Genomic DNA, 25,907 nt, shown 5'->3' with positions numbered 1-25,907 from the left:
ACCCGTGGGGGAATGGGATAGGCTGGCGATGGGTTGTAAGGAGGGCACGTATTGCATGGTGCACTGGGTGTTATACACAACTAATGAATCATCAAACTTTACATCAAAAAATAAAAATTAAAAAAAAAAACTCTCCCCCCCACCCCTCTCCCCTGCTCACTCTAAAATAAATAAATCTTTCAAAAAAAAAAAAAAAACCCACCAGGATCCTTTGTGAAGCATTTATTTTGGCAAAGGAAGACAGATGATTGATTGGTTGATAGATCGGTAATGAGTACTGTTGAAAAAATGAAAAGAATAGGATAAAGGGGATTAGCAGTACCAGTGGGGTGGCTGCAGTTTTAAATAAAGCAATGTCTCAGTTTCCTAGGCCACCTGTAACAAAGTACCACAGAGTGTGGGCTTCAGCAACAGAAATTTGTCTTTACGGTTCTGGAGGCTAGAGGTCCAAAATCAAGTTGTTGGTAGGACTGGTCCCTTCTGAGGGCTGTGAGGGAAGGATCCGTTACAGGCTTCCGTCGTTAACTTGTAGACCCATCTTCTACCTGTGTCTCCCCACACCATCTTCCCTCTATGTGCATCTCTGTATCCGCATGTTCCCCCTTTTTAAAAATATAAGTACACCACTGATATTGGATTATAACTTGCACTAATAACTTAATTACCTCTATGAAGACTCTCCGAGTAAGATCACACCCTCATAATGGGGGATGGCTTCAACACATGAAATTTGGGAGCACAAAATTCTATCCTTAACAGGTAGGGTAGAACTTGTTTGTAAGGTAATACACCCTAAATCTAATCTTTTTCCATAGGGCTGTGTGACATGAGAACTTTGTCATTAATATATAGATAGATAGATAGATAGCTGAATTTCTAATGTGTAGAGTAAAAAGCAGTTGGCCTTTCCAATTCCCTGAAGCCGCAAATCTATGGACCCTTGCCATCAACCTCCTAAATTTATCTCATTGCTGGGACATCTTACCATCCCCAACCAACACCTATACACACACCCTTTATTTCAACCAGTCCCGGTACAGCTGCTACGATGCTGTGCACATGGTCAGCTTGCAATTTATTTAATGGCAAATTAACGAAATAAAAAATTCTCACTTTCTTACCATCTAACAGGAAAGGTAATTCAGAGACTAATCAGTGTATGCTTAATTCAGGGATGAATGTTAAGAAAATACTTTCTGGGGCACCTGGATGGCTCAGTTGGTTAAGCGTCTGACTCTTGGTTTCAGCTCAGATCACAGTCTTGGGGTCATGGGATCAAACCCTGTGTCAGGGAGTCTGCTTGAGATTCTCTCCCTTTCTCTCTTCCTCCCCCTCTGCCACCACCCCCCACGTGCTCTCTCTCAATAAATAAAATCTTAAGAAAGAATAGGAAAGAAAAGAAAAGAAAAAAGAAAAGAGGGAAGGAAGGAAGGAAGGAAGGAAGGAAGGAAGGAAGGAAGGAAGGAAGGAAGAAAAGAGAGAAAGAACATGTTTTCCGAATCCCCTTTGACCCTGTAACAGTGGTGACTGAGGATACTGGGGCCTTTAAAATCCCTGTGGTTTCCCATGACCCTCAGGATAGCACCAAGATCCTTAGCCAGATGTGGAGCCAGCAAGTAGTAGTGGAAACACTGCATGTGCTGGAGCCAAAGTGATGTGGGTTTGAACCCTGGCTCTTCCACTTCTTACTGTGCAACCTGGAGGGACGTCACTGTGAACTCAGAAGTAAGGAATACGCATGAACAGCACTAATGTGAAAACGGAATAAGACAGTGCATATAACTTACATGCCACTACTCTTTTTCACAGTAATTTACTTCCTTACCTTCAGATCATAATTTCTACTTAGTACCTACATCATTTTAAGATAGGACACATGATAATATAGAGGGAGACAGACGACATTACTCAAGGGAGATCTGAGTGAATTTGTCTCTGGAGAAAATAAGTAACAACGGTAGTGTGTATTTTTTATATAGAGGGTCCATAAGACCCTCTACAAAATCCCAGATATCACCTTGCTTGAGATGTACCACACACTTGCTAGTTACTTTTCATATGAAGCTTCACTAGCTATGTAAATTGGGGCAAATTACCTAAAATTTCCAAACTCTAGTTCCCTTAAACATAGGGGCGAGAATATGTTCCCCACAGGGCTATAGGTAGAAATAATCTATTGTATTAAAGGGCTTAGCAGATTGGCTACCTTGTATTAAGCTGTCTATAAATGAAGATGAATTATAAAATCAGCAAATACTACTGTTATTAGCTTTCATGTGAAGCTGCAGATTTTCTCAGATTTCCCAGGAATTCTTGATTTTCTGAATATTTTTAAAAAATCAATTTTATTGAGGTAAAACTTACACACAACAAAATGGATCCACTTCACATGTATAGTCTAATGAGTTTAACAGACAAGCACAGTCATGGAACCACCAACAATCTAGACACAGACCACCCTCAACGGTTCCCTTGTGGCCCCTTTTGCTGTCAGTTGCTCTCCCATCGCGAACCACCGGCAACTGCTGAGTTACCTGCTGTCAAGTTCCCTTATTGAGATTCTAGTAGTTTCCTTGTATATGAAATCTCTGGGAGAGAAAATATTCCCTTACTGAAGAGACGGGTCCTAAAAGTAATATATATTTGTTGAGGAGAGCTTGGAAAACGTAGAAAAGGACAAAAAAGAAAGAAAGGAAAGAAAGAAGAAAGAGAAAAGAAAGCAGGTTACCTGTTATTAATCTTTTGACAAATTTCCTTAAGAGTTTTGAGGAAGATCCATTTCATTCATTTACAATTAATTTATTTTTATATATCTGAGTTTACTCCATATTAACAATTATTTATCATGCTTTCTTCAACACATGACAGCATCAACATTTTTCTTGTTAACAAACTCTGTTTGCATCATTTTAATGTCTGCATAATATTCCATGACATGGATATGCTATAAATAACCGCTTTGCTATTATACATTTTACACTGAAAATTCTGCACCATTATAAGTAATGTTTAGTGATCATCTATAGACATTTCTCTCTTCCTACATTCCTTAGTGTGTTAGTATTAGCCATATTAGTAGTAGCTAACACACATAGTGTGCCAGGCACTGTTTTAAATACTTTATACACATTATCTCCCTTATCCACACCACAACCCCCTGAGGTAGATCCTAGAAGTATCTCCATTATACAGTTGAGGAAAATTTGAGCCGTAGGGTATCAGAAACTCTAAGAGGCCAAGGTAAGGGGCTACTCTTCCACTCCACAGAGAACTGCTGCTTACCATGAAAACTACCTCTGACAGGAGTTATGTTATACGTGTCACTGGTATATATGCACCGAGGAGGGCAGCAGTAACGAGGGACAGGAGATCTAGTTCTGGGTCTGACTTCACTGGCAATGTGAGACCTGCGCCAATCTCAACTGTATGATGAAGAGTACGAGTTAGATGGTCTTATGTTCCCTGCGGCTCCCAAGTCTCATGACACCAGCAATCATTTCTAGATTTGTCCTGTGAGACACACATCAAGATCTTTGTCCTCTTGGTCTCCAAAATGTTTATCATTCAACCATCAATCATTAAGTGTCTAACATGTATCTTGTTTGCTAGCAAATGGCAGATAATGGCTAGCACACAGGACATATCCCTACACACAGGAGATCAGTTTACAGAATGAGAGAGAGAGAATTAAAACAGGTTCTCCTGCTAAATCTTTTTGGGGGCATGAACTCACCACAGAATCTGAAGATTAGGCTCCTCTCCCTAGAAGAGAACCTCTGTACAAACAAGATGATTTCACATACAATACTACAAGTTGTTTAGTGATCCTCAGAAATGAGTCTATACACCCACTACGGGCAGTGATTTCCTCAGGCTAAGTGCTGAAGGAGGTAAGAGGGAAACGTGGCTGGGAGGGAAGCAAGAGCCCCACGAGCTCTTCCTCACACTCAGGCAGGTTTAAATTCAATGACACACACCAAGGTGGGCAACAACAGTAACACCAATCACCACAGCTAGCAATGATAAAGCACTTAATATACATCAGGCACTATTCTAAGCTGTTTATGTGTTTACTCACTTAATACCCACCACAGTCCTACACGGTAAGTAATACCCCTAATTAACAGAAGCGGATGTCTGCAAGTTAGGCACTGAGAGGTTAGGCAGTGTGCCCAGGTTCGCTCAGCAAGTTAAGGACAGAGGTGGAATTTCAACTCGGGTAGTCTAGCTCAAGCTTATGCATTTAACCACGACATTCCTGTTATAAAGATAAAGGACTACCTTGGAAGGAGGGTGGCTTTGGGCAGTGCTGTTCATTTCATGAGCATAGTTGCTCTAAGTATGGCCCAAGTACCTGCACCCACTCAAATGGGGACCCTCCCTGGTGTGCTCAGACACCTAATCTTCCTCTGGATCCCAATGTCCAAGAATCACTGTTTCTAAATTCCCAGGAGCCTCCAGCACCCTGTCTCAAACAGTGCAATTCTAACTACGACCCAAAACAACACAGAATGGGAAAGTCTGCTACTAGACGGTTCGTGAGCAACACTGATGATAAAACAGAGAGGCTGGATATCCGAGTAACAGGGAATAAACCATAAAACTCACTCAATCCCATTACCTAACAAATCATTTCTGGTCATTTATCCATAGATACTTTTCCAATTCTTGCCCACATGCAAATATATTTAAAATAAGTACCATTATTAGTAAATTTGTTCTTTTTCTGCTTTACATTATAAGCATTTTCCCTGCTGCTAACCAAAATGTGGTTTAAATCAGACACACAAAACAGAGTAAAAACTACTAAATGTCCCAGAAGAGAACAATTAACTTAAAAAAAAAAGGCATATTAATTCACTAGAATACTATTTTCCACTTTTCTTACAATAACTGTATCAATTCTTTATTCTTTGCAGTAGCAACTCTCATTGATTTGTCTTTTTGAAGTAGGTAACAAAGTTGGATAATCTCTCAACAACTCCCCTACTTAATGTTTCCTTCTCAGATTTTAGCATTTTAAGGGTTAGTCAAGAATGCTCCAAGGACGACTACTTTTGTAGAAATTTGTGGAAAGAAAAGCTGATGTATTTGTATCCTACAATGAAGTCTGTGGGTTATTTCCCCTTCTAGGACCAGTTCCCTACTGCACAAAAGGGTAGTAACAAGACTGAAAGCATTTCTGCACAAATAACATCTACAGAGCTTCTCTCCAGGAGGAGTTTCCAATGCAAAATAAAGTTATTGCTCTTTGTACAGAACTCTCCACATTCAGTATATTAATAAGTATTTCCTCTAATATGATTAGTCTGGTATCGAATAAAGTTAGGGCTACTGACAAGTGCGGTCCCACACTGGTTACATGTTGAGAACTGCTCTCCAGTGTGGGCTATTTGATGTACAATCAGTGGAGAGTTCTGGCTGAAGATAATCCCACACTGACTACACTTATAGGTCTCTTCCCCAACATGAACCCTCTGATGCTTAATAAGGTCATTCTTCCGGATGAAGGCTTTTCCACACTGGCAACATTCATATGGCTTCTCTCCAGTATGAATTCTCTGATGCACAATGAGGGCAGAACTCTGGCTGAAGGATTTCCCGCAATCGTGGCATTCGTAAGGTTTCTCTCCAGTGTGGGTTCTCTGATGGGAGAACAGGTGAGAGCTTCGACTGAAGCATTTTCCACAGTCTTTACACTCAAAGGGCTTCAGTCCGGTGTGAGTTCTGTGGTGCACAACAAGGTGAGATCTCTGGCTATAAGACTTCCCACACTCATTACATTCGTAGGGCCTCACTCTCACGTGAGTTCTCTGATGCAGAATGAGATGTGTGCTCTGTCTGAAAGACTTCCCACACTCAGGACATTCATAGGGTTTCTCTCCAGTATGAGTTCTCTGGTGCCTAATAAGCCTGGAGCTGTGAACAAAAGATTTCCCACACTGGCTACATGTATACAGTTTGTCTCCTGTGTGAGTTCTCTGATGGGTGACAAGGTGTGAGAACCAGCTGAAGGACTTTCCACACTCTTTACATTCATAGGGTTCTTCACCAGTATGAGTCTTCTGATGTCCAATGAGGTGAGAACTCCGGCTGAAAGATTTTCCACATTCTTTACACTCATAGGGTTTTTCTCCAGTATGAATAAGCCGGTGCCTGGTAAGATTAGAGCGCCAGCTGAAGAATTTCCCACACTCCTTACATTCATAGGGTTTCTCCCTATGTAAACCCTTAGACATACCAAGGGATGCACCACTGGTGAGAGAGTTAACAGGATCAGGGCATTTGTAGGACTTATCTCCTGGCTGGGTTCTTGCAAACTGAATAAGATGAATGTTTTGACAGAAGGTTGGACCACATTCACTGCTACTTGCATAACTTTGCTGATGACCACTAAACACTAAGTTATGTTTTAAACTTTTAGTATGTGAGTCATGTTTATGGAAATACTCTCTCAGTACCAGCTGAGTAGGAAGAAGACAGTTTCCCCCATATTTACCATTTTCACAGACTCTCTCCTGAGTAAGTACTTTCTTTTGGGTGAATGCCACTTGCCTCAAATGTCTCTCCTGGTTTTCCTGATACTTGTCCAACTGGTCTTCACATTTCCAGACTTCTTCTAATGACAAATACCAGAGATCATTCTTTGCAATTCCTTCCATTTTAATGCCATAGGATTGTTTATTTTTAGAAATGCTCTTACTGGAAATTGATGATTTAATTTCAACTGTAGTCTCCAAATCTGGAAAAAAAAAAAGAAACCTTTGTGTAAGTCAAAAAAACATACTAAGGTCTGAGTGGTGGGATGCAGAAACAAGTATGTAGGCTGTATAGAGCCGCTCGTATGGCTGCCTTCACGGACAGTGAGAAAGGGCAGAGAAGAGCAGCAAACGGGAAAGGCACTGGGCTGTGCAGTAGGTGAGAGAAGCAATGAGGGCAAGGAGACACAGGACTCGGTAGGACACATGGGATCGGATATTCAGTCCTGGGGGGCAGTAAGGGAAATCCCACAGAAAGGTCTGCACTCCCATGATCTAATCTACTAATGACACAAGAACCTGACATGTCTACTTGTTGCCAGGCCCTTCTCCTGACATACATTCTTCCCACTACAGCCAATTTCACATTCCTAAACCATGAGTCCAACCATATGCCGAGGCAGGGCCTGTTCCTGACACAACCAAAGCACTACAGAGTAATGCCCAGATAAGTGGTACAGCAACCTCTCAGAAAGGCCATTGACAGGCTGGAAAAGCCAACTGGACACAAGTTCTAAATCGAAGCTTTAATGCTACTAGTGGTGAATTTAGACAAGTTGTTAAACTTTTCAAATATCACTTTGTGTATCTGTAATCCAAAAGACAACAGTATTTGTGGTGTAAAATTATTGTTAAGTATTGTACGGTGTGAGCTCGTCACAGACTCTGACACATGTACAGTCAAAGCAATGCACAGTAATCATTATTAACATTCTCCTGGTCTTGTATTTTGATCCCTTTGTTCTGAGACATCAAGACTTAACAACTGGGACGCCTGGGTGGCTCAGTCAGTTAAGCGTCTGCCTTCAGCTCAGATCATGAACTCAGAGTCCTGAGACCAAGCGCTGCATTGGGCTCCCTGCTCAGTGGGGGGCCTGTTTCTCCCTCTGCCCCTCCCCTCTACTCATGTTCTCTCTTTCTCTGTCCCAAATAAATAAAATCTTAAAAAAAAAAAAAAAAGGACTTAACCCCTGATAGGGTTCATACCACAGGACACTAACTCACACCCTAGCCCCTAACTCTTATTCTCTTGGACTTTTTTTGCCCCTTTGCTTATATCTGTGTGTATTACCGCACATTATTTCCCCTGGTTAAAAGCCTGTTTGTCTCTCAATGCCTTTTAGGTAAAATGTTAGGTGTTTTTTTTTTTTTTTTAACATTTTATTTATTTCACAGACAGAGCGCATGCACACAAGCCACAAGCAGGGGGAGTGGCAGGCAGAGGGAGAGGGAGAAGTAGGATCTCCACTGAGCAGGGGGCCTGATGCAGGACTCAATCCCAGGACCCTGGGATCATGACCTGACTGACGGCAGACACTTAACTGAGTCACCCAGGTGCTCAAAATGTTAGGTTCTTAACCTAGAAAAACAAACAAAACAAAACAAAACAAAACAAAACAAAACACCCCACACTATTTTTTTAAAAGTGATGTCTATGCCTAGTGTGGGGGCTTGAATTCATAACCCTGACATCAAGAGCTCCATGCTCTATCAACTAAGCCAGCCAGGGACCCCCAAAAAACACTATTTACAAAGTACCACCTCTCCCTACACAAGTGGGGTGATATCCTATTCTTACCTGGTGTATTGGTTGAATTGTGTGCCCCAAATAAGATACATTGAGGTCCTAACCTCAAAATGCAAGCTTCCTTGGAAACAGGATCACTGTAGATGTCGTTAGTTAAATGAAGTAGTACTGGTGCAGACTGGGCCCCCAATCCAATATGACTGCTGTCCTTACAAGAGCAGAAGAGACACAAAGACACACCAGGAAGACATCATGTGAAGGTGGGGCTGACTGGAATGATGTGCTCACAAGCCACAGAACACATGGGACTACCAGAGCCATGAGAGGCAAGGAAGGATCCTCTCCTAGGGGCTGCAGAGGGCATGTGGCCCTGCTGACACCTGATCTAAGACTTGTGACCTCTGGAGCTTTAAGAGGACACACTGATGTCACTCAGGTTGTGGAACCTTATCTCAGCAGCACCAGGAAAGTGATTCATCTGACAGTGATCCCCGTGCCAGGCTCCTGACTACTACCTTCATTGTGGGAACCCCACCGTTCCCTATCTTCTTTCACTACTTATCTCTTTTTCTGTTTTAATTTTAAATGTGTTTTTCAAAGATTTATTAATTTGGGGGAGGTGGGCAGATGGAGAGGCAGAGAGAGAATCCCAAGCAGACTCCCTGCTGAGCACAGAGATGGACACGGGTCAATCCCACAATCCTGAGATCATAACTTGAGCCGAAATCGAGAGTTGGACACTCAACCAACTGAGCCACCCAGGCGACCCTTTTCTCTGTTTTAAATTGTGGTAGAATAGGCATACCATAAAATTTACCATCTTAACCGTTTTTAAGGGCACACCTCAGGTACTCTGAACATTCACATGGCTGTGCAGCCGTCTGTGTACCTCTTCTCATCTGTAGAACTGAACCTTGGTACCTCTTAAAAAGTAAGGTCCCATCCTCCCCTCCCGCCAGCACCTCCCAAGCACCATTATGCTTTGTCTTTATGGTTTTGACAACTTTAAGTAACTTCATGTACAGGAATCATACAGTACTTGTCTTTTGTGTCTGGCTTATTTCACTAAACAGTATCCTCAATGTTGATCCATGTTGTAGCAGATGGCAGAACTTCCTTCCTTCTTAAGGCTGAACACCAGCCCAGAGTGTGTGTGTGTGTGTGTGTGTGTGTGTGTGTGTGTGTGTGTACTGCCATCATGATCTCTGATAGGAAATCACCATCCTTTCCCTCTCCTCTGCCCGAGGCATCAAAATCTCATGAAAAGTGTTTCAAACCACAAATGCCAAATGGAAAATTCTAAAATGAGCATGTGTGAGGAAGAGTGAGGGCTGGGTACCAAGGAGAACAACCCTGAGTGGTGTGTTTCAACATATGAATAGGGTGCTGTCTTCATCAAAATCCTAAAATTTGTCCACGTATTATGTAACACAACACTTAAGTGAGTTATACTTAAAACATATAACATCCATTTGTCAACTCATTACCTGCATTTATTTAGAGATTTTATTTAAGTAACCTCTACACCCAATGTGAGGCTTGAACCTACAACCCCAAGATTAAGAGTCACACATTCCACCAACCAAGCCAGGCAGGTGACCCCCATTTGCATTTTTAGAGCCAGCACCCACCATACTTTCCACTTTGACCATGAAGCTCACATAGCCGTGTGTTTCAGCACAGGGAGCTTCTCTATTTCTTTTGACAGCAAATTCCCAATAGAAATCTAAACTGCTCATCTAGTTAGTTTTAGATAGTTGTCAAGAGACATCCAGGAAAGCTTCCTAAATGAATGAACACAGGAATGAAAAAAATAAAGGAAGTTATGCAGAAATGAAAGAAAACAGAGAACAATCTTTCCTCCCAAGGCCCCACAGCAGCTGGCTGATCAAGCTCAATCACCTACAAGACCAAATGTAAAACAAGTAAAAAATAGTTTACGGTATTTACAATACACTCAAAGTGGAAGCTCAGAAAAGGAAGGGACCTGTACCTGACGAGGGTCGTAAGAGGTTTCAGAGAGGACAACTAAAGCTGACAGACTTTATTCACATCACACTCAAAGCTCAAGATGCAGGGAAGCACCTGATACGTGTGACACTGGGGATCAGACGGAGGCAACACAGGTCCTCACAGCGTGACTAGGCCACACTGGAGTCACATGCCTCATCACATGCCAAGGATGCTATCTGCAGTATGACTCAGCAGCACCCAAGATGGCTGAGGAGGAAGATCCCAGAGGATTGCACTTACAAGCACAGGTCAGGGAAAAGACTGCTTCTAGAGAATAATGGAAGAACAACAACAACAACTTTCTATTTCTTTTGTTTTTTACGAGATTTTATTTATTTATTTGAGAAAGAGACAGACCGGGGGCGGGGGGAAGGGCAGAGGGAGAGGGAAGAGCAGACTCCCCGATGAGCAGGGAGCCCGATACAGGGCTTGATCCCGGAACACCAAGATCATGACCTGAGCTGAACTCAGATGCTCTACCAACTGAGCCACCCAGGTGCCCCTTCAACCTTCTATTTCTTAAACCAGAAAACAGATTTTCAATGCACAGGGAAGCTGGGGAAAGGAGTGATGTTCGGAATCCACATAATGATTTGCATTTTAGATATTAACACGAAAATAAAATATGAGTAAACTGAGAGAACATGAAATAAAGAGCTAGAATACAGTAAGAAAGAGGTGTTTTGGGAGCAGCAGTTCCGGAGAGAAAGGAGTTCAGCCAGCAGGAACTGGCAAGCCTTCTGCAAACTCAGAAGGGCGGCCGGTGACTGAACCCCACCGCATGGCTTACGTGGAGAAGCGGCACGAGGCCATGGGAAGGGGCCACAGGAAAGGGAAAAGGCAGGCAAGAAGGAAAGAGAGGATGGGGACGCTGGAACCAGTGTAAGAATCAGGAAAGCAAGACCAACAGAGCTGAAACCAAGCGCATCAACAGAAAGATAATTTTCATGAGGAACACACCTTTGTCTCCAAATGTAAATGATGTGTGACAAGACTGTAGAAAGACTGGTCATAGGAAAATAGAAGGTAAATAAACCCAGTCTTCTCTGCAGAAATGAGAACTAGTGACCACTATGTCCAAGGACTCCAGCCCCAAACAGCTCTTCTGGGCTACAGCCTACAGCGTCTCTTGACTGGTGCTCACCTGGATGGGTCTCCCGGTGAATCCCTCTCTCCACCAGCCATGGCTCTTCCCCTTTCTCCAACTGGAGGATCACATCTGGCTTGGGAAGCTGATGCCCTGTGCACAGCAAAAGATAAAGAAATGGGCAGGGGTTGGGGAGCTCTGGGCTGGACACAAAGAGCATACCAGATTCAGCCCCAACCCCCAACCCCTTCTTAGTCCTGGGGGGACTCTGAAGAGTAGACAAGAGGAGGCTACAGAGGCAGCAAAATATGTATTTTTTAAAATTCAACAAATCAAAACAAATTTTTTTCCACAAAATCAGAAGTGAGTACCAAACCCTCTTCTATGCCCCAAAGAAATCAGGTCCCTAACCCAGCTCACACTCTGATACAGGTGCTTCAGTCCCCATACCCTGTGATCAAGGAAGAACCAAAATCATCACGGGGAGATATCTCTGAGAACACAAGCTAGTCTTACCCAAGGAAACCAGGTTCTTGTAATTCTCCAGCATCACATCCTTGTACGTGACCTGCTGAGCAGCGTCCAGCAGCTCCCACTCCTCCCTGGTGAAGTCCACAAGTACATCCTCGAAGGTCACCAGTGTCTACAACGTGGAACAAATCTGTAATAAGCCAGATGTATAACTCTGCCCTCCCCTTCTTGAGTACTGACCGAAAGACAGATTAGGCAGACAGCATTGGGGTAGGGAAAGAGAATGGACCAGTATTTATTCCAAAAGTGAGTAGTTCCTATTTGGGTTCTGGTCAAGTCCTAAAAGGAATGGCTACTAGATACCTGTCCAAAAACCAGTTCCACGTTACGCTCTGGGTTTAGGAACTGTTAGAAGAACATTTATTTGTTTGCTTATTTATTTATTAGGGGGGAGAGGCAGAGGGAGAGAGAGAAAGAATCCTCAAGCAGACTCCCCACTGAGCGCAGAGCCCAACGTGGGGCTCAATCCCAGGACCCTGAGATCATGACCTGAGCTGAAACCGAGAGTCGGACACCCAACTGACTGAGCCACCCAGGCGCCCCAAAAGAACTTTTATTTAAATGAAGTTTGTTATAAAAAGCTATAGCAAGGACTATCAGACACCAAAGTTAATCTACACTTACATTCTGTGAAATAAAGAACCCAATTCAAGGCAGGAAAAAAGAGAGACAAAACAGTCTTCAGTTCAAGTACAACTTAATGCTTAAGAGACTAACCTCAGGGCGCCTGGGTGGCTCAGTAGATCAAGCATCCAACTCTTGGTTTTGGCTCAGGTCATGATCTCAGGGTCGTGAGATCGAGCCCCATGTCAGGCTCCACACTCAGTGGGGCATCTGCTTCTCTCCTCCCTCTGCCCTCCCCCCACTCGCACTCACACTCTCTAAAATAAATAAGTCCTTTTAAAAAAAGAGAGAGACCAACCTCACCATGTTTTCTGATCTAAAATGATTATCCAAGACATTTTTCCTAGAGTGGCATTTTTTTTAAAATGGAGATTATATTTTAATAGTAACAAAGTAATTTGACAAAGAAACAACAGATACAGCCGTAAGGCCTTCGTTAGCTACATCAAAAAGAAATGCTGATTACACACAGAAACACTTACTTGAAGGAGGATTTTTCTTCAGAGACCATGAAGGTCAAATAACAATGGAATAATGGTTTTTTAATACTGAAAAAAAGAACTGTCAAGCCATTTCTATATCCAGTGAAAACTATTTCAGGAACGATGCAAAACATACTCTCGAAGAAAGTAGAAGACTTTGTTACCAGCAAACCTGCTCTAAAACACATACTAAAAGTAGTTATTCAAGCAAAAGGGAAATGTTACCAAAGAGAAACTTTAAATCTCAGTAATCAAAGATGAGCAACAAAAACAGTAAATATCGGGGTAAATATAATAGACGAGTTTTCCTAAGTCCTTCAACATATGTAGCACAGCTGAAAGCAAAAACCACAACACTCTGGTGGGATTTTCAATATACCAGAGGTAATACATGCAGGATGCTCCAGGGGAAGCTGGGCCCACAAGGGACCCAGTCTCCCACCCTGGATGCTCCCAGAGGTTCCACCCTCCTCCAAGCTCCTCATGCCTGGGCGGCAGCAACCCCTAAACAAGACATCACGTGTGCCGGAGCTCCCCATGGAGGCAGCACACAGCCAGCTCCACATCTAGGACAACCAGGCACCAGAGACACCCTCAAGGCACAACATTCCCAGTTCCCGCATCAGTTTTGAGGGAGAAGTGTGTTGTAGACTTTATTCCCTAGTGTGGATCAAAGCATTTTATCAGAGTGCTCAATATTACCCCACTTGACTCCTGCCCACGTCACCGTTACCCTTGCATTTCTTTTATATAAAAGGCACATGAACAGCGTAGAGTATATGAATAAAACTACAGCCACAAATAAAGCAAACAAAATGGCGCTAGTCTCCTGGAGGAGAGTGTCCAAGATGTAACTTCCGAAGGTCCTAGGCAAAGGAAACCCAGAACTTAAGCAAAAAGGGATTCTCAGTTGGAAAACAAAGAAGGCAGCCCAACTTACATGCGACCCGGCAGTTAGCGACTTGGCTTCCATGCCCTCCTTGTTCTTGACGATACTTTTTTGAGAAATGGAGATCCTGAGAAGATGAAGCTGGAGAAAAGAAAGAAACATGAGGAAAGTCTCTGTGAGAGGGACGTTTCATAAATCAGCTACTAGACTCCCTCACACCTGGATGGGTGTAATGCCAACACCCACCACACAAAGAGGAACATCAGAGATCGTCCAAAAATACATCTACAATGTCTGAAATTCCCAGAAGTAGGAAGAACTACGCAGATGGCCATTTTCCCCTTAGTCTCCACAGTTCCATGCAAAATTTTATTTGCAATTTAATGGTTCTGCTGCTACAAATCCTCTTTTTTGAGGAAAACAAGACACAAAACCTGCCTTGATCTAACACCCCTACTTTACAGACAAGAAAACAAGTATTTTCTCCAGCTGATCAGAGAAGGGAAGTCAGAGATTGGAAGCACAAGAAACATTGGATATGCCATTACCGGATGTGGACGGTGTCACACGGCAAGGAATGGGGGCAGTCTCTGGGAGCTAAGAGCAACACCCAACTGACAGCCAGTCCTATCACAGTCCTATAGCCACAAGTAACTGAATTCTGCCAACAATCGGAGCCTCCAAATGAGAACCCAGGCTAGCCAATACCTTGAAAGAAGCTGTTGGATATCTGAGCAGAAAACCCAGCCAGAGTGGGTCAGACTTCCACCTACAGAACAGTGAGCTAGGAAGTGGGTGCTGTCTGAAGCTACTAAGTTTGTGATGGTTTGTTACACAGCAATAGGAAACCAATACATGACCAATTATCTGTTCAAGATACTTTAATAATAAGGAAAAATATCATATATTTACCTACATAGTTACCATTGCCACTGCTTTTCATTCTTTCCTGTAGATCCAGATTTCCACTTGGTTTCATTTCCTTTCTCCCTGAAGGCCATCTCTTAAAATTTCCTGCAATGTGGGTCTGCTGGTAATGAATTCTTTCAGCTTTTTAAGTTTGACAATGTCTTCATTTTGCCTTTTTTTTTAAAACAGCTTTACTAAGATATAATTCACATACCATACAATTCATCCACTCAAAGTATACAATCCAATGGTTTTTGGCAATTACATTATCAATCTTTAAAATTGTAGTAAAAAAAATGAACAAAATTTGCTATCTTAATTATCATTAAGTGTACAATTCAGCGGCATTAATCACATTCACAATATTGTACAACCATCACTAGGAATTCCAAAACTTTCTCAACACCCCAACAGAAACTGTGAAACCCTAACCCAACTCCCTATTCCTGCATCCCCTCAGACTCCAGTCTCTCATCTACTTTGCCAATGTCTAGCTGATGTGACTCCACATCATGTCTTCAAGGCTCACCCATGCTGTAGCATGGATCAGAACTTCACTCCTTCTAATGGCCAAATAAAATTCCATGGTATGGAGAGACCATATTGTGTTTGTCCCTTCATCTGTCGACAGAGCCCTGGGTTGCTTCCATCTATTGGCTCTTGTGCACAGTGCTGCTGTAGAACACGGGCATACAGGTATCTGCTCGAGTCTCTGCTTTCAATCCCTTCCAGTCTATACCTACAAGTGGAAGTGCTGGGTCACGTGGTAATTGCATGTTTAGCTTTTTGAGGACCCACAAAACTGTTTTCCACAGTGGCAGTGTTACTGTGAGTTGTGATGCTGAGTTCCAATTTCCCCACATGCTTGCCAAAACTTGTTACTCCATTTTTTCGAATTATTATAGCCACTCTAGTTGGTGTGAAGTGATATCTCATTGTAGTTTTCATTTGCATTATTTTCATGTACTTAGTGGCCATTTGCATATCCTCCTTGGAGAAATGTCTGTTCAAGTCCTTTGCCCATTTTTAAATTGGATAGTTTGTGTTACTGAGTTGTAGTTCTTTACATACTCTACATACGAGCATATATATATCCTATATACATTAAACCCTTATCAGATAAATAATTTCCTAATATCTTCTCCCATTCTGCTGACTGTCTTGTCTTTGTTGTTGAAATATATTTTTGCTAAATTCAGGAATTCTAAGTAGAGTTATTTTTCCTTTCAGTGGTTTAAATAGTTCCACTCCCAGTGCTCCAGGAATTACAAGAGTTTTCCAGTCTGGCTAGCAGTAACAGGCCGTATTCCCCATGCAAATATCAGGACTATTCCCTCCAGCCCTATAGAGGATTCCTTCCCTGGCCCTGTGGAGTTTCTTCACACACATGTGCTGCTCTGTGCTCTTGAGTACTCGTGGGAAACCCTCTGCAGACCTCTCCTCTCTGGTGATCTGTCCTATGAACTCCAGCTGCTTTGCTCTCCCCAGATTCTCAGCTCCATCCTTGACTCAGGAAGTCTGCTGGGCTCCACCTCAGTTTTTCCTTCCTCTGCTGTAAACTGGAAACCCTCTCAAGGCAATAAACTGGGGCTTACCTCGTTGATTTTCCATCTCCCAGGGATGACTGTCCTTTGTCATGTGATATGGGGTCTTAGAACGACTGTTTCATGTGCTTTGTCTCATGTATTTTGTCTGTCTGTTTGCTCTTGTTGTTGTTGCCGTTGTCCCTGTTATTCCATGTTGGCCAGAAACAGAAGTCTATAAACATTTCATTTTTAAGTTGTTTCAAATTTAGATTGTATTTTTAATTTCCACCTTCTGAATACTGGGCTTGAATATTTCCCATGTTTGTATTTACAGTTCTTTCGAATCTTTGTCTTCTGGAGATCTTACGGATTTCCATCTCAGTTCTATGCAAATTTACACGAATAAAAACAGTATGGCTTCTGCCCTGCCACACCACTAAAACAGTTCTCACCATTCACATCTATTACAGAGGACACTTGGTGGCCTTTTGATTTGTTCTTTAAACTCTTTAAGTTTCCTTCCTCACCTAGCTTCCCTCTGTATATCCTGGTTCTCAGTCTTCTCTAATAATTTACACAATGATAAACTTTAAAGTAGGTTTCCCCTTGCTGCGTCTCTCGGTCTCCACTTTCAATGCCCCCCTGGGCACTTTCAGGGCACACAGTGTACCTACTTGTTTTATCCCCAATGTCTATCCCCCTGCCAGGCAAACAACAGAACTGTGTTTCAGCTAGGGTGAATAGACCACTCTGTCTTCTATTCCAACCTTGTTCCTCAACCTCAAGGGCACATTTCCAACTGCAGCTAACAGCACGGGTTCTGCAGCCAGACCGCCCAGGTTCAAGGCCCCGCTCCAATACTTAGGAGGTTTCTTAACCTTTCCTGGAACTTACTTTTCAATGTCACATGAATAAAGGCTGAAATAAGGGATGATAAACTATAAAAGAAATTACTTTATGGAAGAAAGAGAATGGTTTTCACATGTTTACAGGTCCTGTGGAACAGGAATATTTATTTTGATTTGCTCTAGAGGGCAGAATTAGGAGTAATGTATGCAGTCACAAAGAAACCAATTACAAATCAATATTACAATCACATGACACCTGGAAATACATCAGGTTGCCTAAGAAAGCAGGAAATTCTGGCCACCAATAAATTTTCAATCAGGTCTTATTAAAAAAACAACTACAGTACAGCCTCTGCTTTACATAGGTGTCTAAGGTCCAGTCCAATAACTCTCCCATTTTAGGATTATATAAAATACAAAAAAAGCCTGCAATTAGTTTCATGTCATGCTAATTTCCCTTAACCTCCACTTGTGATAACTCACTCAAACCTTTATCTAAACCAGTGGTTTTCAGCCCTAACTGAACACTGGAAATGCCAGGTATATTTATAAATTAGGACACTTGGGTCCCATACCATCCTTCTTTGAGAGTTTCTGACTTAATTTTATGGGGATGCACCAAGCTTTTCTTTCTTTTAAATAGTTCCCTGGGTGACTCAAATGTGCAGCCAAGTTTGAGAATCACTGATCTAAGCCGTTATCTAATCTACGCAACTATTCAAATCTATTTGAACTAATCAGTTAATTAAATCCTACCACTTCTTAGGGATAATCAAATTCTTTTTTTTTTTAAGGTTTTATTTATTTATTTTAGAGAGAAAGCACGCATGCATGCACAAGCAGGAGAGGAGCAGAGAGAGAGGAGGAGGGAGATAATCTCCAGCAGACTCCACATGGAGTGCAGAGCCCGATGTGGAGTTCAATCCCGAGACCCTGAGATCATGACCTAAGCTGAAACCAACCGTCGGATGCTTAACTGACTGAGCCACCCTGGCGCCCTGTAATAATCAGATTCTTTTATCAGTCACCAGATTCACAAAGAATCTTTCTGTGCAACTGGTCAAACGGATTTCTCTAAAGTAACAATTGCCACTGCCATGGTGGGGATACTGGGATGAGTTTTACTTGTGTTTAGGGAAACAGCTGGTAAGTTGATTATTATCTTGATGTTATAGATTTAGATCTTCTTCTGTCATTTTAATAAATAATTAGTGGACACTTACTATGTACCTGGCTCTGTACAAGGCCCAGGAGATAAAAACATGAATAAAGTACTTATTTCTGACATCAAGCAGCTGAGTCTAGCTGAAGACACTGAAAATGGACACCTAGAGTCCACGATGACTACTGCTCTGATAACAGCATGGAGCACAGACAACAGCACACAGCACCATTTGGTGGTTTCAAGGTTGGGTCCTAGAGCTAATCAGGCAGAGAGAGGAGGGTAGGGACCTGTGTAAACAAAGGCAGAGCCTAAATCAATGATGTATAGGGCAGGGAGCTCGCTGCAGCTGGTGCATACTGTGAAGGGCAGGGACAGCCAGAAGGGAGCCCAAGGACACACATGACCAGACCTAGGTCACAAAAGGACAAAAGAGCCATTTTCAGAAAAATGCCATTTTCAGACTCTCTCCTACATGTTATAAGCCCAGAAATTATACTAGATTTGCTCCTTAAAAACGCTTCCTCTGCATTTGGGGCAGTGGTTTGATGGACTGGAGGAAGATATAACAGCAGGAAAGGAACAAGGAAGGAGGCTAATACCATAATCCAGAGGACAGGAACACAAATTAGGACTGTTAATGGTGGAAATGCAGAGCAGGCAGACTTTGAAAAGATTGGTATATCCTGGAAATCAAATGGCTGTGAATGTGAAGATGGCTTAGGGGTTAAAGATGACTTCCAGTTTCCTGGGTGACTGATAGGACAACAATGTATCAGGAGTAGGCACTAGAGGACTGATGGGACTGGGCTGTTTTGTTTTGTTTTTAAAGAAAAGCAGACTGCCGCATGCAGCGCCTCATGTGTCTGGAGTCTTGGAAACCTGACTGCCCTACGTTCTCCTACAAATGGGCCTTGAGAGCTTGCCTGGAGGTTCTAGCAGGGAGCACAGCTTCTCGTATGCCCTTGAGCAAAGAATGGCCCTCCTCTGTTGGGGAAGGCGGTCCTCTTTGACTGAACCTACAGCTTCTGGAGGGATACACATGGAGCCATGAAGGAGGAAGGGGACACCCACCTAGCCGGCCAGATCAGCTGAACCAACCCTGGTGATCAATGGGGTGACAGATGTCGCAGCCAGATCGTCCTCACATCCTGATGGGGTTGGTTTTAAACTCAGAAAGTAGGCCAGAGAAATGATATTTAGGAGACATATGTATATGTGAGGATTATCCAGCTGTATCATCTGCCTTGCACATTTCTGTTCTATCTTTATCTATCCAAACTACTCAGCTATATTCTCCAAGACTTGGGGGGTAGGGGATGGTCTTTTGTCACAGATTTGAGAGTGACTATGTTCTTCCAATATGAGATAAAGGTGAAGTGGGCAGATGGACAAGAATCTAAGTGAGATCATACATTCCTATCAACAACCCTATGACATAATTCCTAGAAAGCCCACTAAGAAACAGTAAGATTTGATAAAGCTAGCTAAGGGTATTATCAGATGACACCATGACTGTAAAGTCAACCAAAGATAATGTGAAGAGTACAATGAACTGTAAGACCAGGATTAGATTATGGAGAAAATCAACATTTAAGAAGGAAACAGAAGAGAAAGAAAAGCCCATGAAGGAGGCAAAGAAAGACCCACTAGAGAATGAGAAGATCTGGAAGAGAGGTGTATTGAAAGCCAGAAGAGAGAACTTCAAGGAAGGGAGACTTAAGAGTTCAGGTAAGTTAAGGAGCATAAGGTACAGGATTGGTTAGATAAGGGTTCACTAGTGATTAGGGGAGACTGGTCTCAATATACCACTGGGAACAGCAGACAAATTCCACAAAAGGAATGAAAAGTTTGGACGTGAAATAAGAAGAGAAAGGGCACAGCTGCAAGAGGTGCTGTGGACTGGAGAGTGTCTGTAGACTGAGAGGAAGGAAGTAACAGACAAGCAGGTGGGAGCCAGAGGAGAGAAGAGGGCAAGGGATGGAGTCAGAAGCTCAGATGGAGGCATCGGTTGGAGGCCTGTAAGGCAGGAAGCTAGTAACACCAGCTTTCTCTAAGCCTTTCTTCTATAGTCACCTCTCCCCCCATGCTCACCTTCTGCCTCCCTATTCCACTCTGATGGACCTCTGTGATTATACTGGGCCCAGCTAAACAATCCAGGGTAATCTCCCATCTTAAGGTCTTTGGTTGACTCACATCTGCAATGTCCCTTTTGCCATATAATATTGTAATATATCCACAGGTTCTGGTTCTTGGGGGAGTGATTATTCTGCCTAACACCAGGGCAGAGATGGGCTGCAAGAAGCTTCCAGTATGAACCACGAGGTTATGAAAGAGACTATCCAGGGTATAAGAGGTTCTGCAGCACGGCTCTGACCAAGTCACTGAGTATACAGGCTTCAGAACCATCGACTTTCATAGCCTTGACAACATTTCAACCTTAATTCCTGCTGTACTCGCCCCATGCTCTCTGGGCCTCATTTAAATGCCACCTTTTCTAACAAGCCTTCCTGTTGTCCCAGGGAGAATAACTGTTCCCTGGGCAGTAATCATGGAGCACTTTGTACATGCTTCTAGCACTTCATCACACTACTTATCGTCCACCTCCCTTGTAAGATAAGGAACCACTTGAGAACTGGGATAATCTCATTCTAAATTTCAGAAAAAGACTAGCATAGTGCTTTGAACTTTGTATTTGTTCCACTGGCATTTGTCCAATACTTAATGAACACCCAAAAAGATAACGTATCTGTTTCCTAAGGTGTCTGCCCTCCAGTCTCCATTTAAAGACCCAGTACTGAGGCACCAGTGCCCGGAGACAGGCAAGACCTTGTCAGGGACAACATTTCATTCAGGCGTATGAAGAATATGCTTCTTTTCTTTTCTTTTCTTTTTTTAAGATTTGTTTATTTATTTTAGAAAGAACGAGGAAGCAAGGAGAGGGGCACAGGAAGAGGGAGAGAGAGTCTCAAGCAGACTCCTCTCTGAGTGTAGAGCCTGACTTGGGGCTATATTCCAGGACCCTGAGGTCATGACCTGAGCCGAAATCGAGAGTTGGATGCTCAACCGACTGAGCCATCCAGACGCCCCTGGAGTATATGTTTCTTAATAAAAGAGAACAGGATCCCTTTAGATTTTTAGTAAGTTCATTAGTATTTAGCATGTGCAGAGGGCAAGGAATGATTAGCAAAAGGGCCCAGCAGCCACAGAGTTAGAACTCTGGGGTCAGGAGAGATGCCAAAGACATAACTGATGATACAAAAGGCAAAGACCATGCATCTGCAAAAACTCAGCAAATGTATACTTTCACTTTGTGCATTTCATTTTATGTAAATTTTACATCAAAAGAAAAAGCTAAACAAATACTGAATTCTAGTTAATAACACAAATACACTTTCAAGTATTTAGGAGAAGTATATTGATGTATGCAATTTACTCGATACACACACAAAAAAGATGGTCTGATGGAGAAATAGATCTATGTTAAAATAAGTAGAGTAAAATGTTAATGGCAGAGTCTAGGCGAGGGGTTTACAAGTATTCTTTTAATGGAGCTGTATGCTCAAAAGTTTTCATAATGAAATATGAGAAAAGATAAAAATGAGATAGCAATGAAAAGGTAAGAATGTGTGAAAGAGGCAAAAATGATGCTTTGGGTGTTCGTACTGTATCAGAGATACATATACAGCCTATGCCACATCCAGTCCTGACCCTGCTTTGTAGCCAGAAGATGAAGACATGCTGATGTGACAGGAGACAACAACTCTGATAGGAGATATGCGAGAAGGAGTACTGCTGGTCAAAGAGTATTGTAAGCAAAACAGAGGTATTATAATATGAACTTCCTTCTCCTTAAAATAAAAATTCTTAAAACGTAAAAGGTTTTTTAAACTATGTTACTAAGCCTTCAATGTTTGAATTTATGTCCTGTAAAGCAAGGAAACCCATCATTTCTAGTATTTCTCTTTAACAGAAACATTTTCTCACCAAATTATGAAAAGCAACAAACCACTTCCATAACATTAAGAAGATGAAGACATAAAGAACACAGTGCATGGGGGTTCTTGAAAAAAATCCATTTATATTTCCTTGACAACTGAATTTAATCAAAAACAGAAGTGTTCTCATTCCAATTCATCCTTTCTTCTTCTATCCCCTAGTAAGGTTTTAAAGTTTTCTCATATAGTTCAGGCATATTTCTAGTTAAAATTAATATTAGGTATTCTATTACTGTGGTCAGTAGAGTTTCTTCTACAAAGAGATGCGTTAGCTTGTTACTGAGGACAGTAACGCAATCTGTTCACTTATATATTTTCTTTCCAGTCACTTCACTAAAAACTCATTGATGTTAACTGAATCTCTTCCACGTGGGGGGGGGGGGTACAGTTAATGAATTAATAAGAGTAATTTCGCAGTCTCTTTTCCAGAGGTTTGCTTTGTATCTATGTCAATACTGTATTGTCCTAAGGGGAATGTGGAGACAATGTTAATATGAAATACTGAAAAACAGACTTCCTTCTGTGATTTATCTGAATCTCAAATCCCTGCCCTGTGGCGGGCACATGCTAAGAGCTCAGGAAACGTGTGTTGAGAGAAGAAATGAGAGAACAAGGGAACAATCTTCGAGAACAGGCAGGAATGTGTGAAAGTCACTGTGCAGGAGGCTTTGCAAGAAGGAGACAGTTCTGATGACACACAGGACTTGGGTCAGAGAGAAAATTAGTGTAGTGCTGAAGTGGTTTAAAAAGGGCGGAGGAGGAGTTGTGCTGTTTCGCTGTCTAGACAGTGAAGTCCAGCCCACATCGCCACCCCGACACGTTTCTCGGCGAGCCTTCTGGAGGACATCCCGTCCTCCCTTTCCTGCTTCGTAAACAACAATATACTCTGCCCCTGCGGGACAAAACCGAAACGCTTCACCTTCTCCAGACTTTGGGCGGGCTCTACGTGAGTCGCTGGTGGCCTTACCTGTGGCACCGAACCAGGTACCAGACGATACGGATCATGGGATAGCTTGACAACGCTCGTGTCAAGGGAAAACAACAACACATTACACTTGAGCTGTCTCTGAAAAATAAAACTAGGTTAGACACATTCCCACCTCCCGCTCCTCTGATTTAAACACGCACGCTGAGATCACGGAGGTGGGAGCTGGACACACGGGCGGTAGAATGTTTTTGGCAAAGACCACACACCAACTGGCCGGCCTTAGACACCGAAAATACCGATGGGACCAGAGATGCTGAGGAAAGTAAGTGCCCATCCAACGTCAACAACAAGTAAAGAGGGTTCTTTACTTGGTAGTTCTAGACTAGAGCAGAAGGCGAAGCCGCTCGGCCCCTTCTCCCGCCGCCGCCGGCGGACAGACCCGCTCCTGCAGGAAACGGCAGCACGCGGCTCCCGCGCTCCCCACCCACAGCCCGCGGCTCGCGCCGGAGTCCAGGGCGCCGCGCCGGCTCCGCCGGGGAACGCAGGGCTGCCGCGGCCAGGAAACGTCCCACTCCAACGAAAGGAGCACGACCCCGCTCCGCAGAGGCTCCAAGAGCCACGGGCAGCGAGCGCTCGCCGCGGGGGAGGGACAGCGGGAGGGCACCCTCCTCCTGAACCACCGAGTGTCTGGCTCAGACCGGCCCGCACCGCATCCCCACGGAGCACACGCACACCCTCGGTGTCGCCGCTGCTCCGGCCCAACAGGACCGCGTGCGTGAAGGCCACGGCGAGACCGTCGTTCACGCACGGGCTGGACACCACAGCAGGAGGAAGCGCTTATCACCGAGGGACTCGCGCCCGCCTGCACGACCAGGCTACCAGCCCAGGGACGCGACACGGACGACCCAGCGAACACACCCCCCCGGCGCGCGTGTGTACCTGCAAGCGCGCACCCAGCAGGCGCGCAGGGGGAGGGAATCCGTCACAATGGCAGCAGCAACGGCAAATCAAGGACGAGCCGGGCCTCCGCGAGCAGGCGCGCCGCGGCCACCGGCGTGCGCAGGGTCCGTCCCGGCGGCGGCCTGCTCTCGGCCCGGGCCTCCTCACCCCCGGCCGGCCCGCCCGCGGCCCCTCACGCACGCGCCGCGGCCCCGACCCGTCCCACACACGCCCACCCAGCGTCCCCTCAAGCCCGCGTCCCCTCACGCTCGCGCCGCGGCCCCGGCCCGCCCCACACGCCCCCCCGTCACGTCCCTCCACGCACGCGCCGCGGCCCGAGCCCCGGCCCGCCCCCCATGCCCCTCCCCTCGTCCCTTCACGCATGCGCCGTGGCCCGGGGCCGCCCCACACATGCTTCTCCCGCCCCACCCCCGTCTACGCACGCACGCGCCGTGGCCTCTCTACCTAGGAGAGCCGCCCGGACGCGAGCCCAGAATCCCTCCGCGGGGCGGGCCTGGGCGGCGCGGGGCCTCCTGGGAAATGTAGTCCCCGCCCCTCGGATTTTGGGGCGGCTGAGCGCGGGAATTGTGGTTGCTGCTTTCCTCCTTCCGCTTGGGGGGCTCCGGAGGCCGCCGACCGCCGCCTGCCCAGCGCGCGCTCTCCTCTCCCAGCCCGCAGCGGCCCGGTGGTTCCGACGCCGAGGGGCAGGTACCCCGGGGACAGGTGAGCGCGCGGGAGCGTGTAGAGTTGCGGAGACTGGGCCCGTGAGCGGGGGCGTGGGGAGCGGTCGCTCAGGTGCTCAGTGCCCACCCGGGCCCCGCGGCCGGCCGGGAGGGGGCGGAGGCCGACCGGGGAGGGATGGCCTCGGTGAGCGCTGCTGGCAGTCGGTGGTGGGCTTCCCGCAGCGGCCGGTCCTTCGTGCGGGGCTTTTCCGGGATCCGTGTTAATCCCTTCGTCCGTGCCTGCGCTGCCCCACAGTAACGAGATCTCCGTTCTCTAAGGCAAGCCCTGAATTAATAGGGACTTGAAATTATGTGAACCTTATTTCGACCGTAAGTCAAAGAAATTGCTTGAAAAGTCTAATGAGATACAAAAAAGTTTGAACAGTGCCTATATATCTGATATTAAGCAATTCCTGCTAATTTGTGGCTGTGACTAAATCCTGGTTTTGATTTTTTAAGAGGTTTTTTTCAGAGATAAATTCTGGGGCGCCTGGCTGGCTCAGTACACACAGCACGCAACTCTTGATGCGGGGGCGGCGGGGGGGGGTAGTTCAAGCCCCACGTTGGGCGTAGAGCTTACTTTAAAAAAAGGGTAAAAACACTTAGTACAGAGATAAATTATGAAATGTTTACAAATAATAGAGCATCCCCATATCTGCTTCAAAATACAGTGGGTACAAGAGTGTTCATTAGCTGTTACATTATAGGAACAGCAGTTTTTCTGCTTGTCAGTAATTCTTGCAAATGTTCTGAATGTGATGCTATTTTATTACTTTAGTACACAGTCCTATTCAAGTTGTTAATATTTTACTTAGGGCTTTTTCAGTGTTCAGAAATAAAATTGCATTTTAATCTTCTTCCCTTGTACTGTCTGGGGGGCCCGCCTATGTGGGGCCACGATGGGGTGGAAGCCGGTGGCCCTGGCGGTGAAAAGAATTTCCCCAGGCGGATCAAAGGCGATAG

At 44.4% G+C, this 25,907-nt stretch overlaps 1 protein-coding gene across 7 annotated transcripts; it reads right to left on the bottom strand.

The window, feature by feature from the left end:
• Positions 1-2,783: 2,783 nt before the first annotated feature.
• ZNF10 (zinc finger protein 10) lies at positions 2,784-24,403 on the bottom strand. Of its 7 annotated transcripts, none has more exons than XM_048221505.2 (6): positions 24,223-24,403; positions 14,829-23,421; positions 13,964-14,053; positions 11,903-12,029; positions 11,444-11,539; positions 2,784-6,742 (listed from the first exon to the last, which is right to left on the bottom strand). In XM_048221505.2, the coding sequence occupies exons 2-6, from the start codon at positions 14,889-14,891 to the stop codon at positions 5,280-5,282; spliced, it is 1,839 nt and encodes a 612-aa protein (XP_048077462.1). In that variant the 5' UTR covers positions 14,892-23,421; positions 24,223-24,403; the 3' UTR covers positions 2,784-5,279. The 7 variants fall into 7 exon arrangements, with proteins under 7 accessions (XP_048077462.1, XP_026370401.1, XP_048077463.1 ...); XM_026514616.4 differs by having other exon boundaries at positions 23,323-23,421; XM_048221506.2 differs by lacking the exon at positions 24,223-24,403 and having other exon boundaries at positions 2,784-6,619; positions 6,704-6,742; positions 14,829-24,205.
• Positions 24,404-25,907: the final 1,504 nt, after the last annotated feature.

The sequence above is a fragment of the Ursus arctos genome, unplaced genomic scaffold (assembly GCF_023065955.2).
Source record: "Ursus arctos isolate Adak ecotype North America unplaced genomic scaffold, UrsArc2.0 scaffold_34, whole genome shotgun sequence".
Taxonomy (NCBI): Eukaryota; Metazoa; Chordata; class Mammalia; order Carnivora; family Ursidae; genus Ursus; species Ursus arctos.
The sequence above is the reverse complement of the archived record's forward strand: the minus strand, read 5'-3'. Positions and strand labels throughout refer to the sequence as shown.